The following is a 16,157-nucleotide window of genomic DNA, read 5'->3' as shown; positions in this document are numbered from 1 at the left end:
CGCAAACTTGCTGTAAAGGGCCAGATATTAAATAATTTAGGCTTTGTGGGCCATATGGTCTCTGTCACAGTGACCCAGTTATGCCAGTATCTTGAGAATGCATACACGAATCAACGTGGATGTGACTTTATTTACAAAACAGGCCATGCATGATAGTGGGTTTTAAAGCCTCAATGCTATTTTGAAATTCTGTCATAATGTTTATGCCTTATAAGATAGTCCGGTAGAATCAAAAAAAAAAAACACATCCAGGAGAAGTACTTTCGGATAAACTTTGACTGTCTTATTCAGCCATCTTTGAATGTGATAATTCTGTTTTGTTTAATGATGAGGTCTAGTTTTGCTTCTGATAAGATGTGTGCCAAGTAGCACTTAGTTTTTGCCTTGGTGAGTTTTTAATGGATTAAAAATGGATATTGAATTGCTTGTGTGCTGAATGCTATTCTAGGATCAAGTTTCAAATTCGCATCTTACTCATACACTTAGGATAACGTTTCCGATACATCAGGGAGCCGGTCACAGTGAGCATCTCCATTTCTGTTGGATAACAGACTTTCCTCATTTTCTTAGTTCTCTTTGCTTCACTTTTTCTCCTTCTGTGTGCCTTTCCTTGACTGTTTTACTTAGTGTCTTCTGCCACAATTGAATCCCACAGGACTTTATTGCTTTGATCATAGATGTGTTATTTAAGCATGTAACATCCAGAGTTCTTCATCGTTTTATGTAGGTCTGTCCTTTTCATTAAGATCAAACATCTTTAAATTAGGCTTTATATGTGTGTGTGTGTGTGTGTGTGTGTGTGTGTGTGTGCATTTACATATATAGCAGTGCACTCGTGTGCATATGTATACATATAAACATGCGTATGTATATACATGTGTGTACACACACACCTGTAAAATGATCTCGGCACAGCAGTGCTTAATTCTCACATTTTCTTTTTTTTCTGTTTCCATTCAAGCCCTCCTGTTCTGTTCCACGTAGTCCATGTGCTTCAGAGGATGCTGGCTGCATCTCATTTCTAGGCCTTATCTTGATAGGAGAGTCCACACACATTCCACGGTCACTGGTTCAGGAATGGGCATTTGACCCAATTTAACTGAGTTGAGATTTGCTCGGGGCTTTGGGGAGAGGAATTTCCTCACTTTCATCAGAAAAGATGCTTGTACTTCTGGTACAGAAGCCACCGTGCTGCGGGCTTTGGGCCGGAGCCGACACACTGAGGAGTGTGGGGTAGGCCCATCAGGGTGAGCGTAGGGGAGCTGGCGGGACCTCGCCGAAGTATGACTCCCTCTGGACTGTTAGAGTTGAATGAGGCAGCCTGTTCCTGTTTGGTTTTCTGTTCCTTGCAAGAAGAGTCATTGTGCCTGACAGATACCCTTAGCATGTAGCACATTGTCAGGCCTTGAGTAGGTGCTCAGAATGATGGCACGGTCAGTGCGGTTTGCCCTTTCCAAGGAAGGATGACAGGCACTCCTAGGTGTTAAGTGGTGTCTGTTGTGTTTAGAAACACAAGTTACTTTTGGCACCAGGATTGCTGTGGTGGTTCATGTACATCCGAAGTGTGGACAGCATAGCTACAGTTCTGTGCTATGGTGTGAATGACCGTCCTTGTTACATTTACTTTTTAATTTCCTTTGTCTTTGGCCTTATTTTTAGCCATTTGTTGAAAATAAATCCCTGTACATGTTAGAAACATTAGGTTGCCAGCAACATATTAGATGATATTAAAATGTTGCTATTGTTTTCAGCCAGGGGGCTGTTTATACCAGAATCCCAGAACACCATCTCTCTTATATAGGGCCAGAGAGAAACACACACACGTGTACAGGTATGCATGTATATATGTACATATATACATGTACATATATGTGTATGTATATATACACACACACACTGGGGGACTTTGAAAGACTGTCATATTGTTGGGGGCTTCAGCCTGAAATCCCAGTGATGACTCTGGGACTGGGCTTCCTCTGTCCGGGATCATCTTTACCTAAGCATGCCCTATGCTTGGCATTCTCTATGTACACTTCCAAGCCTAGGCCTGAACCTTGGCCTTAACCACTGCCACGGAGGAGGGTCGCGCATGCCTGGGGGGATGGCTGCTTCTCACACTGTCTTTGCAGGAGAGCCGCCCACTTGAGACAGAAGGGGACAGGGATGGTAGAGCTAGGCTCCGACTGCAGTCTTGGAAGACTTGGCCCCGAGAAGGAAGGAGAGGGGCAAGCGTCCCAGAGGAAGCACCCCACCAACAGGGCCTTCCTCTGTGGGCACGAGCCGGGTGTTGCTCCTTCCTCCTCCACGTTCCTCCTGGGACCAGAGGCTGCAAAGGGCCCTGCGGCCTCTCGTGGAAATGACCCTGGCCTTTGTTTCACTTGATTTCCAGAGCACAAGGTAGACCAAAGAGAGCCCTTAGCCAGTTGCTTGACCCTTCTGTGGGAGTTCACTACCCAAGGCTGGTTGCCGGCTTCTAGACCTTCCCTAGCGCTGCCCCATTATTCCACCTGGGCTTGGAAGTAGGGTGTTGGTGCAGGGGCCTCGGAGAGGAAGGTGTGGGAGAGGACTGGGGGCTTTCCTTCCCCTAGGGCACAGCACCATCTTTCGTATTTATAGTTTCTACCATGTTGCTGCTTTCTGATTTGGTTTGCTAATTTTAAAGACTCTCTAAGTTTAGTACTTTCCATACCAACTCCTTGAACAATCTCTTCATTCGTACTTTCTGCTGTTTCCATAATGCTTCTCATTTTCCCTCTCTGCCTGGTTACCTAGCTTTCTAACCTGCTCTGTGCCTTTGCACTGCTGTCCTCATCCTGCGACTGAACCCAAAGACTATCTCTTGTACCCTTCTGTGATTTTCATCCCTGTAAGATGCTTCTCGTGGACTCCAGTTTGCTTCTGGCTCTTACACAATCAATAGTGTATCTAGGTGGCTTCTCTTCCAGGACTGCGGAGACTTTAGGACTTTGTGTCTGAAATAGAGCCCAAAACAATCTCTGTGAGTGTAATCACTGTACTGGTTTGCTAGGGCTGCCGTAACAAGTACCCCAGACTGGGTGGCTTAAATAACAAACATTTGTTTCCTCACAGTTCTGGGGGCTGGAAGTTCAAGATCAAGGCCCTGGCAGAGTTGTTATTTTCTAAGGGCCATGAGAGAAGGATCTGTTCCAGGCTTCTCTCCTTGGCTTATAAGTTGCCATCTGTTTTCCTCTGGTGTCTTCACGAAGTCTTCCCTGTGTGTGTGTCTGTGTCCTCATCTCCCCTTCTTGTAAGGACACCAGTCCTATTGGATTAAGGCCCACCTGTGTGACCTCATTTTAACTTAATTACCTCTTTAAAGACCCTGTCTCCAGATACAGTCACATTTTGAGATACTGGAGGTTATGACTTAAATATAAGACAGTTGGGGGGACACAGTTCAGCCTGTGACAATGATGTAGCATTTTGATAGATTAACAGATGTGTATTTTCCCTGCCTGTTTCCTAATTACTCTACCTCAGGAGAAGTGATGACAAAACAGAAAAAAGTACTCAGTTTTTGACCAGTGAGTTCCTGAAGTCCTACCCTAAATGTAAAAATCAGGTTTGAAACAGATTTAAAAAAAAAAGGAGGAAAGAAAGAAAATTCCTCTTCACCTCAATACACCTTCCCTGGGCTAACTGGAGAGTTAGAGGGAGTATAGAAAGAGCTTACATGTTGGTGGGTCCCCAGGAAAGGGCTCTGTCTTTGCTCGCCTCCCCGTCCCTACCTGGGATGAGGGGAGGGTGGGAAAAAGATCACATGAAACCAATATAAGGTTCTGGATCCAAGGGCAAGGGGCATCTGAGGCTTCTTTCCTGGGGAAGCAAAATCCCAGTTTCGCAGGATCCAGCATGATGTAGAGCAGGAGAACTGGTCGTGTGGCCGTTGAGGCATATGGGCTAGGACCCTCTGTTAGAGTTTCCCAGGGGAGCAGCAGAATAGCCACTGGGGTTTGTTAGCAGAGAGAGAGAGAGAGTTCTTTCTACAGCAGCCTGCTGTTTTGCCAGGAAGTGCTTTAAAAGTGTCCTGAGCTGCTTTGGGGGAATCCAACTTAAGACATAGCTAGCCAAATAAATGACTTCATGTTTGTATAATTGACTTCATGTTTGTATAATTTTCAAAATTTTCAAAATCACCTGAAAACACTGTAGCGGACTTTATTCCTTCAACACTCGCCCTTCAGTGTCTCTCCCTAAGTCTTCCAAATGCAAAACCTGAGAGCTTTCTTTGCTCCATTGCTGGAATGAAAGCTGCCCCACTCTCCCACCCCTGCCTCAGCAACCCTCAAACAGTGACTGAAAGCAGATGGTGGGTAACCACTCCAAGAGGAACGACCCTGAGTGTGTTCTAGGCTGCCTTCCACAGGTGCCCAGGGGCCTGAGTATCAGTTGAGCACAGCAGAGATCGCCTCAACAATGCCCCCGTTATTGGTTCTCTTCTCTTTCTGGGCTCACTTCCCCACTTTCCTGTTAGTGTGTGCTGAGGTCCCTTCCCGAATAAAGCCACTTGCACTGACACGCTGCCTGGGAGAATTCTGCCTGAGAGACATAGGCAGCCAAATGTTTGCAGCTGCTTTGGCTAGTTAGAGACCCCTGAAAATGAGAACAAACAAATCAAACAACTTAAAAATATGGCAGAAAAGGATGTGGTGTAAAAAGCAAGTGATAGGTCAAGAAATTATTCAGACTAGGGCCCAAACTTTAAAGCTCTGGCCTTAAAATTACTGTAGCCAAGCCATGCAGAATAAGGGATAGGCTTAGTAGTGTGGGGTAGGGCACGTAGGGTAGTATAACAGGGCTGGCTGGGTTGAGCTAGCTAGCAGATAAGCCCCAGAGATCGAGTAAACCTGCAAGGCAAGCTCTCCTGGCAGTTCTTTTGGGATGAAGAATGGACTTCTTAAGAGGATTAATTTTCTGTTTGTTTTCTTTTTTTTGGATGTATTAAGTGTTCCACAAAGTAAAACAGGTGCAGGTGGACACACTCCTACAGACTCCGTCTAGAATGGATCCTTTTTCTTTAGGCTTACCACTTTGTTCTTCTAAATGTTTGGTTTTCATTTGGGAGCGTGCTTGTTTTCCATCATTCGTATTGGGTTGGCCAAAAAGTTCCTTCGGTTTTAAAGTAAAACTAAAAGACACATTTTTCATTTTCACCAAGAACTTTATTGAACAGTGTATTCACTGTTTTGTTCCACTACTTTCTGCCATTTTTCAGGCAACTTCATAATTCCATCTTCCCAAAACTTTTTATCTTTTTGAGCAAAGAACTGTTCAAGGTCCCTTTTACAGTCTTCCAGGGAATTGGAATTTTTTCCATTAAGAGAATTTTGTAAAGACCAAAATAAATGGAAATCCAAAGATGCAATGTCTGGTGAATATGGCGGATGAATCAGAACTTCCCAGCCAAGCTGTAACAGTTTTTGCCTGGTCATCAAAGAAACATGCGGTCTTGTGTTATCCTCATGGAAGATTATGCGTTTTCTGTTGACTAATTCCAGATGCTTTTCGTCGAGTGCTACTTTCAGTTGGCCTAATTGGGAGCAGTACTTGTTGGAATTAATTGTTTGGTTTTCTGGAAGGAGCTCATCATAGAGGACTCCCTTCCAATCCCACCATATACACAACATCACCTTCTTTGGATGAAGACCGGCCTTTGGTGTGGTTGGTGGTGGTTCATTTCGCTTGCCCCACGACCTCTTCCGTTCCACATTATTGTACAATATCCACTTTTCATTGCCCGTCACCATTGGTTTTAAAAATGGAACGTTTTCATTACATTTAAGTAGAGAATCGCATGTGGAAATATGCTCAAGAAGGTCTTTTTCGCTTAACTTATGTGGAACCCAAACATCAAATCGATTAACATAACCAGGCTGGTGCAAATGATTTTCCACACATGATTTGGATATTTTGAGTATGTCAGCTGTCTCCTGCATGGTATAACGTTGACTGTTCTCAATTAATGTCTCAGTTTGATCGCTGTCAACTTCAACTGGTCTACCTGACTGTGGGGCAACGTCCAGAGAGAAATCTACAGCACGAAACTTTGCAAACCACTTTCGACATGTTTGATCAGTCACAGCACCATCTCCATACACTGCACAAATCTTTTTTTGTGTTTCAGTTGCGTTTTTACCTTTCTTGAAATAATAAAACAGTATGCCGAAAATGTTGCTTTCTCTTCCATCTTCAATATTAAAATGGCTACACAAAAATTCACGAATTTTGATTTTTTTTTTTTTTTTTTTTGCGGTACGCGGGCCTCTCACTGTTGTGGCCTCTCCCGTTACGGAGCACAGGCTCCGGACGCGCAGGCTCAGCGGCCATGACTCACGGGCCCAGCCGCGCCGCGGCATGTGGGATCTTCCCGGACCGGGGCACGAACCCGCGTCCCCTGCATCGGCAGGGGGACTCTCAACCACTGCGCCACCAGGGAAGCCCAATAAGTGTTTTTTTTTAAACGCATGCTGATAATGACAGCTGTCACAATACAATCTAACAAATTGTTTCGAATGAAGTTAAAGACAACTAAGCGCTACTGGAGCCATCTTACGGAAAAACGGAACGAACCTTTTGGCCAACCCAATATTTGTTTTTGTCCCTTATAAGAAAGTAGCAGAGTGTGTGTGCTTTTCTTTTTCTTTTTAAGTAGGAATATTTGGATTGAGTTTTTCTTTAATTTATGGTTTGAGGTTTTTATTTTTAGGACATAATACCTAAATCTTTATGACATCTTAGAAACTAGGTTATGGTCTGCCTTTTTTAAAGATTAATTTGCATTTTTTTAAAAGTGCGTTCAGTGGATAACTGATGTAGATTTATTATATCATGTTAAGTAAAAGGGTAACTGGCCTAATATCAATGCTTGGTACAAATATTGCCTCAACCATTATTAAGTCTTTTCTGAGTAGCTAATTTAAAATTGTTCAACAGATATTTATTTATTTATTTTTATTATTATTTTTCTTTTGTGGTACGCGGGCCTCTCACTGTTGTGGCCTCTCCTGTTGCGGAGCACAGGCTCCGGACGCGCAGGCTCAGCGGCCATGGCTCACGGGCCCAGCCGCACCGCGGCATGTGGGATCTTCCCGGACCTGGGCACGAACCTGTGTCCCCTGCATCAGCAGGTGGACTCTCAACCACTGCGCCACCAGGGAAGCCCTCAACAGATATTTATTAATAGCCCACACGGTCCTAGGCTTGCAGTTCATTAGTGAACACAGCAAAGGTCCTGTCTTCATGGAGCTTCTGCTGCAGTGGGGAGAAACAGAATAGTAAACATAGCAAGCAGCTTTATAGCATAAGTACAGTTGCCCGGCTCCCCACCCTGCCCAGGGTTCCACCTTCCATGGGTATGGAGGACCCACTGTACTATGACGTTTTATACAAAGGACTTGAGCATCTGTGTTTTGGTATTTGTGGGGGTTCTGGAACTGAGGGATGACGTACTATGAGTAAAGAAAACATGGAGTGGAGTTTGGGTGTATCAGCACTGTGTGTGTATGCGAGTTTTGCATGGTGATAGTGCAGGGGCTTAGCACAAATGATTGAGCCTTGAGTCACCTGGGGAAAGAACGTTACAGGCAGAGGGATAGTAGGTGCAAAGGCTGTGCTGTGAAGCATGCTGCTTTTGTTTGAGGAACAGCAAGGAGAGCTGAGTGAGGCCAGAGAGGTATGAGGGGTGAGGGGTAGATTGTAGAGGACCCTGTAGGTCATTGTAAGGACCTTGGCTTTTACTCTGAGCCACGGTGAGCAGAAGATGCTCTGGCTGCTGGAATGAGGGGTGAGGATAAGGGGGAAGTAGGGAGCTGTGTTAAATCTAAGATAATTTAAAGCCCATAATCTCTGTTTAGAGACCAGTGCCCTAGCCTGGATTGGTGGTTATCCAACTTGATGTGCATCAGAATCACTTGGGGGGCTCGATAAAGCACAGATTAGGGTTTCTGATACGGCATTGAACTTGGGCTATGCTGATTTTTGAGGTGGCTGTGAGATGTCCAGATGTAGATGTTGAGTTAGATAGCTGTGTATGTGATAGGGAACTCACAGGAGTGGTAAGTTTGGGCTAGAGATACAAATTTGAGTCTAGAGACAAGGTAGTGATGAGATTGCCTCAGAGAAAGTATAGTGTGTAAGGAGTGAGAGGGGTGTGGGTCAAGCCTCAGTTGTTGCTGATCAGATAAATAAGGTGAGGATCCTTTATTGAACAGAGAGCCTTTGAGACTACTGTGTCTTAGGCATTGCTCAAGGGAACCAAACGTGGTTTACAGTCTCTAACCTTGTCCATCAATTCATCCATCGACCCATTTATCCTTCCTCTCTCCCACCTCCCTCTTCATTTTTTATTGTTATTCTTGGGTTGTGTTATATATTTGCCAGTATTTAGTGACACACCTCCCCTATATACTCTTAATTCCTGACTCTAGAATTGCTTAGTGGCCAATGTGTTTGACTTTCCAGCCTTCGTTCCACACCAAATGATGGCTCTAGGTCACCACAGCATCTCTTTCTCTAGGGGTTGATAGAGGCATTGCCAATAAGAGATGAAGAGTAGTTAACTGTGAGGCTTGGAGGAAGATTTCTTGGCTCCTAAGAAGATACAAGGAGAGTGTCCATTCTTTTTCATGACTGTGCTTGGAGGTGATTTCTGGACCTGGATGTCACACCCTGATTAAGGGTCAGCCTGGAGGCAAACTTGACATTCTGAGAAGGGTGGATCTGAGAGATGGATGGAACCACCCATTTAAGCTGCTTTACTTGTTGATTTCTTGTAATGCCTGAGAATTATTTTATTTTATTATTGTTTTGGCGGTACGTGGGCCTCTCACTGTTGTGGCCTCTCCTGTTGCGGAGCACAGGCTCCGGACGCGCAGGCTCAGTGGCCATGGCTCATGGGCCCAGCCGCTCTGCGGCATGTGGGATCTTCCTGGACCGGGGCACGAACCTGTGTCCCCTGCATCGGCAGGCAGACCCTCAACCACTGCGCCACCAGGGAAGCCCCGTGAGAATTATTGTTTTATTGTTAAAGCCTTTTGAAGTAAAGGTTTCTGATACTTGCAGCTAAAAAGCATCTTATCTGATACACCGTGCATTCTTTCCTAAAGGACTTAGCTCTTTTAACAACAGTTAAGATATTCCTTTAATTTTGTTTAAGCAATTCTTGTGCGCCTTTTCATTTATATTTTAATGATGCAGCATATTCAGATTTAGCCGTAGATCCTAAAGTTAGACTCGTGTTCACTAGGGAAGCTGTGGGTTGGTGAAGGGTAATGAGAGATGTTAAAGAATCTGACTATAAATATCTTTTGGCAATACCTGATTAATATGGCTATTATTAAATATTATATAATGTGTCTAGGATTCTTTATTATTGAAGAAAAAGTTTATGTTTAAATCATATTATAGTCCTCTGTTATTCATGAGAGATATTTTGTAGAAACACATGCAGTACATCACTGACCACAGATTTATGTACTGCTTTATCTAAATCACTTCCTGTTGTAGATACTGTTTAAAATCTGAAAAGGGAAACATGTTTTGAAAAAATGGAACTGACATTATATATTTCTTTTTGCAGCACTTTTTTGCTTGTGTAATATAGGTCAAAAACATATTGATTGAATTTTCTCCTAAAATCATCTTATCTCTTTGAGGTGTAGGATTGGGGTTGGTTGGGGAGGGGAGATGGGAACTAATAAGTTGGGCCTGATGATTAGTTGTAATTCCTGGGACTTAAAAATATTTTTGTTCCCAACTTTTTAATTAAAATTTTCAACATACAGAAACATTGAAAGAATAATCTCCTATAGTAATCTCCCATATCAAAAATTTACTTACCCAGTAATTAGTAACAACATGCCATTAGTTTTTCCCTTTATATTGGAACATGCCTACATGTACACGTTTTCTGAATTATTTGAAGGTCAATTGCATCATGACCCTCTACCTTTATTGAGAAATGTAAGTGGTTATGAATGAGATGCAGCGGTCTCTACATTGTCTGACTATGAATATCCTAATAATTCTGTGGCTAACTCTTACTTACTAAAAAGATTTTTATCATTAAGGTCAGGTAATGTAATTCTGTTTCTCAGCCATGGTTTACTTTTTCATCCACTTATCATCTGTCTAAGCTCATTCTGGCTGCTGTAATAAGATACCATAAGCTGGGTGGCTTATCGACAACAAAACTTTATTTCTCACAGTCCTGGAGGCTGGGAAGTCCAAGATCAGGGCACCAGCAGATTCGGTGTCTGGTGAGGGCCCACTTCCTAGTTGGCTGTCTTTTTGCTGCAGCCTCACTCACCTGGCGGAAGGGGATGCGGGAGCTCTCTGGGTCTCTTTTACGAAGGCGTTAACCTCATTCATGAAGTCCCTGCTCTCATGACCTGTTCACCTCCCAAAGGCCCCATCTTTGTGGAACATAAAATCTGAGTTTGGGTCGAAATGCTAATTTAGTAATGATAACCAGAGCACAGATTTTATACTATGTTTAATAGTCATTTCCTTTATTTAAAGAATTTCAAGGTACCCGAGGGTTCAGTTTTATTTAGAAGAACCTGGCTCTGATTTGGAGGATCGGGAGTGCAATTGCAATTCTGTGTCCAGCTAGGGAAGAATGATGTGTTAGGGTGGGAGTGAGACACGGAAAAGGCAGGACAGGGTTTGCTGGTGGGTATGACGTTTACGTGCACAGGAGTCACTGTTTGTGGTTGTGCTTCCAGAGGAGAGTTCTCGAGAATTTCTGGTCAGCCTCTGTCACCCTGTATGAAACAGCATGGATAGTGCTGGAAGCCGTGGTTGATGGCTCATCGAGAATGCTGGGTTTACAGCAGTGACTTACCAGCACTGTGAGGGCCAGAGGGCCAGTTTCCTCAGGATGCTTTTGTGAAATTGCCAGGAAACCTGTCCAGAAACCAGCCCTAACTCTGTAACTTGTCTGTATTAGTTAGATGTAGTTAGAATGAGCCATTAGGAAAAAAATAGCAAGTTATGAAGCAGGCCATACAATGGTTAGTTTTCATTAGCTGGTGTCAGTAAAATTGAATGTGCCTCCCTCATTACTGGGAGGAAACATGTGGATCTGTGCTCACTGCAGTCAGCCTTCCTCAGTGTCCTTTTCTTAAGCACAAGTAGACAAGTTGGATGCTTGAGAAAGCAAACTGAGGATTTTCTATTGAGAATTTAGGCTGCTTCTCACAGGCTAGAATGGCCATGATGGGGCAATAATTATAAAAGATCCTGAGACACATCACCTCAGTGTTGTGATAACAGGCGGCACCGGTGGTCCAGGAACTACTTTCAGAAAGGCCTTTTAATTCTCAACTTAAGTGAGGGACTAAAGAACCCGGGGAGGTACCTGCCACCCTGGGTTTGCATTGCGCTTTGCTCTGCATTTCTTTTTTTTTAACATCTTTATTGGGGTATAATTGCTTTACAATGGTGTGTTAGTTTCTGCTTTATAACAAAGTGAATCAGCTATACATATACGTATGTCCCCATAGCTCCTCCCTCTTGCGTCTCCCTCCCACCCTCCATATCCCACCCCTCTAGGTGGTCACAAAGCACCTAGCTGATCTCCCTGTGCTATGTGGCTGCTTCCCACTAGCTATCTATTTTACATTTGGTAGTGTATATATGTCCATGCCACTCTCTCACTTTGTCCCGGCTTACCCTTCCCCCTCCCCGTGTCCTCAAGTCCATTCTCTACATCTGTGTCTTTATTCCTGTCTTGCCGCTAGGTTCTTCAGAACCTTTTTTTTTTTTTTAAGATTCTGTATATATGTGTTAGCATACGGTATTTGTTCTTCTCTTTCTGACTTACTTCACTCTGTATGACAAAAACAGTGGTTAGATGCCACGAAGTAGGTGGCAATGCCTTAACCGTATGCATGTGGTCAGGCCCGAAGGCCTCTTCCATCCTTGTCAAGGGGAGTGCTAACCTTCTCTCCTTTCACACAACACTGGTCTGCATTTCTGTATTGTTTCACCAACTCCATGTGTATCCCTAAGCTGAATAATTATGAAGACAGTGATGGATAATTACGAGGATTGGCGTCAGAAGCTCACACACGGAGGAGGCAGTGTTGCCATTGTTCCGGAAAGACTCCCAGAAGAAGAGAAATTGGAGTTTCTGTTCACAGTCTGACCTGAGGCATTCTGAGAGATGACCAGAGGCCACTCAGGCCTCCATTGGGCAAGGTTATGAGTGAGTCCTGATGAATGGGCCTACCTCGGGTGTCTAGCAGAGTTGAACTGTGGGCCAGCCACTGGCAGGCATGTGGGAAGTGGGCTACTGTTCTGCTTCTCAGCACTCCTGTGGCTGATGGTCAGCTCTCTACAGAGGTTAGCTGGACACTTGTGTGGGGCAACTGGGGAGTCTCAGCAGAGCCCAGGCACCCAGAGGACAGCAGCGCCTTAGCGGGTGCTCCACATCCACCTTGGAGGAGGGATCTGGCTGTGACGCTCACTGGTGCCCCCAGTGGTAGTGTGCTGGCATGGAAGAGCCAAGCACTGGAGAAGAATGGGGATACAAAAGACACCCCACCCCATCCGAGGCTCTGCTGTCCGTGGTTTCATTTACCTGTGGTTAACCACAGTCAGAGAATATTAAACAGAAATTTCCAGAAATAAACAATGCCTACGTTTTAAATTACACACTCTTCCGAGTAGCGTGATGAAATCTTGCGCCATCCCACCCAGGATGTGAATCAACCCTTTGTCCAGCATATCCTGCCCATGAGTCACTTAGTAGCTGTCCCGGGTATCAGATCCACTGTTGAGGTTTCACAGTGCTTGTGTTCAAGTCACCCTTGGTTTACTTAATAGCGTCCCCAAAGCATGAGAATACTGATGCTGGCAGTTTGGATGTGCTAAAGAGAAGCTGTAAGGTGCTTCCTTTAAGTGAAGCACCTTAGGTGGAAGGTGAAAGTTGTTGACTTTAATAAGGAGAGGAAAAGAATTGTATGCTGAGGTTGATTAGATTCATGGTAAGAATGAATCTTCTCCCCGTGAAATTTTGAAAAAGGAAGAAAATTTGTACTAGTTTTGTCGTCATACCTCACTTGGCAAAAGTTATGGCCACAGTGTGTGTTAAACCCTTAGTTAAGATGGAAAAGACAATACATTTATATAATAAGATACTTTGAGAGAGAGACCAATTTTATATAACTTTTATTACAATATATTGTTATAATTGTTCTATTTAATTGTTGATCTCTTACTGTGCCTAATTTATAAATTAAACTTTACCATAGGTATGTATAGGGAAAAAAACATAGTATATGTAGGGTTTGGTACTATTTTCAGTTTGAGGCATCCACTGGGGGTCTTGGAATGTATCCCCCATGGATAAGCAGGGGACTGCTGTCAGTTGTGACTGCTATCAGATGCCATTGTATAGGGAGCTGGTGGATCATTGCTTTGAGCTGTATTTTGTGAATGAACATGTTGTTTTATAGAGAACCATAGAAGCCTGGGGAGGAAAAAATATGAATGAGCAAATGACATGAATTTTAGAGTGTATATTTTTGAAAATGGTTTAAAAAATTTAATTATGCTTGTGACAAATATAGTCTGATTTATTTTGATAACTGAAATGTAGCATACTAGGGAAGAGATTGTAGAAATAATGTGTAAGATTGTAGTTTAGTCATAACTTTGAATGGGAATAATATTAGGACACATATCTTTTTGACATATACCTTTATTCTTATATTGACCAAAACAAATGGCTTCAGAACCAGATTTCTTGATTGTGAATTCTGGCTCTACTGCTGGGATGACTTTGGCCTAACCTTTTTGGCTTCATTTTCCTCCCATTATTATTATTGTTATTGTTTTCTGTATAGCAGATAGGTGCAGTGTGCCTAAATATTTCTTACAGTGTCAAGATATAAATAACTTTTATTTTATTTTTAACAGGGACCTCCGAAACAATCTTATTAGTAGTATAGATCCAGGTGCCTTTTGGGGACTGTCATCGCTAAAACGATTGTAAGTGTTTGAATTGCTGACTTATGAATTTGAACCGTTATAAGTAACTGTTAACCTACTTTAAACTTTAACACGATAAAAAAGTGGCTTTTTAATAATTTTTAGAAGTTCATCTAGCCAGGTCCTAGATAGAGAAACAGAGTGTTTAATGTAAGTAGCTTAGAAGGCAGTTTATTTTTACAGTAATATGATTTGTTTGGTGATAGATGGTTGCATCCCTCTTACGGTAATGAAATCATGATGGTTGGCTTTGCCAGCTGCCGTAATCTGTAGATGATTTTCAGGTTATGAATACGTTTAAACAGTCTCTTGTAAATGCCCTAAAAATTGAGGCCCCTTTCTATTAATGATTTAAAATCTTGCCATTTTTCCATATATTTTCTCTATGTATTATCATTTCAAAACCTAAGGACCAGTTTTTATTATTTCTGAAGCTAAACACCCCTGCTCCCCTTACTGTGCTCATGTCACAGTTGAACATGCTCATATTTGAGAGGTCACCCTGTGCTCAAGCCATGTGGACTGTCCCACCACCCTTTATTCCTTCTAAATGCATTTATTAAGTGAGGGCTACTTACTTATGCTCTGACTTCTCTGGAAGAGCACACAGGCTCTTGGGGGCAAATAGATAATGCAAATACATCCTAAATAATAATGATAGTAATCTGCCAGGGAAAGGAGGGGGACCACCTTAGAGGGGAATGACCTGCCTTGAGAGCGGCCAGCTGTTAGATTTGACCTTGCCCCTGAGGGGTGAATACATATTGAAGAATAACAGAACGAGCATCCTAAGCAGAGTGGACATAGGTGTGAAAGAACATGTCCTTTGGCCAGAGCTTCAAGTAGAAAGGGGGAAAAAACGTTGGGAGATAAGCTGGTCAAGGGGGAACTAGGCTTTTGATGCTTTCCTGCCACGTTGAAGAATTTCGAATCTATTTGTTAGACAGTAGGGACTGGCAGAACTTTTTCATTGTGGAGTTGATGTGATGAGATTTGTGGCGTCAGAGTTGCAGTGGATCAAGCTGGGTTTAGAGTTCAGTAAAAGTAACGTATCAACCAGGTATAGCAATGTAATCGAAGTGGGAAGACAGAGATCAGCATCAATTCAGTTACAAAAAAATTCATTGATTCTATCCTGTGTGCCCAGTAGTGAGCCAGGCTCTAGAGATACAAAGGGAACTCAGGAACTGCTTGGAAGGTTTGCAGTTCAGTGGAATCGTTATATACCAACCAAGAACCTGAATATGGAATTGGAATATACTTCCAGAGAGATGGAGCAGTAGCTGGAGTTCAGCTGCTAAGAGTCTTTGAAGCTGTTAGGACTCAGCCATACGGACACAGGCAGGGGCACGGAACACGGCCATCAGTAGGCTACGTGCATCTCCAGAAACAGTCATTAGGAAGTGGAGGGGCAGCAGCTAACTGAGCTTGATGTATAACAATGAGTCATTTTCTTGTTTCTTACTGGGGCAAACTGACATCATGCTTGGATGGAATGTGAGTCCTCCTGTGGGGAACAGGAGTGTAGGTGCTAGACCTACCCTATCAAACTCTGGGGCTGAGGCTAAACCACCTTTGTTTCCACAGTCCCTCCTAGTGATTTTGATGCTGAAGTTAGAGAACTTCTAGAATATTTTTCCTTCCAACTTGTTTTTCCAAAAGGAGGGAGGAGTGTGGCATCATATGGCCAGACAAGTCCACTCATTCTCTCCTTCTGTGATCCACACCACTGTGTTCTGTTTTCTGGTAATAGGGAGATCAATACTGACAATATCTCCATGTCAAGGTAGAGATTGAATGAAACTTGACTGTTAATAAAAAGCAGGTTCATCAGGATGTTTCAAGGATACTGTAGAATATCTTAGGTTCTCCATCCAGTTCTTTATCCTTCAGTAAATAATTTTTCAAGTACTGCTATCCAAAATAAATAAAATTCTTGTTCAGTAGCACTTAATTACTATTATTGTCCCAGATGTTGCCTTAGCATTTTTTCATTGCATTACACATTAAGTAGTCTCTTGTGTTCTTGCCTAGGGAGGTAATTGTCATTTATAATGTTCTTCCCATAGAAAATTCATTCTTAATTCCAAACAGCTAACTTGTAATTGAACTTATGGTATACAGCTTGTAAGCTGAGAGAG

General features: G+C 43.0%; 1 protein-coding gene across 5 annotated transcripts in view; it reads left to right on the top strand.

Moving 5' to 3' along the window:
* ADGRA3 (adhesion G protein-coupled receptor A3) overlaps nt 1–16,157 on the top strand; it is a 119,034-nt gene that overhangs the window by 30,759 nt on the left and 72,118 nt on the right. For all 5 annotated transcript variants that reach the window (XM_079920815.1, XM_079920817.1, XM_079920816.1 and 2 more), the window contains one exon: nt 13,945–14,016. In XM_079920815.1, the coding sequence (XP_079776941.1) occupies nt 13,945–14,016 (72 nt within the window). The remainder of the gene's footprint in view (nt 1–13,944; nt 14,017–16,157) is intronic.

The sequence above is a fragment of the Stenella coeruleoalba genome (assembly GCF_951394435.1).
Source record: "Stenella coeruleoalba genome assembly, chromosome: 4".
Lineage (NCBI taxonomy): Eukaryota > Metazoa > Chordata > Mammalia > Artiodactyla > Delphinidae > Stenella > Stenella coeruleoalba.
Note: the sequence above shows the minus strand (reverse complement) of the source record. Positions and strands in the feature narration are given on the sequence as shown.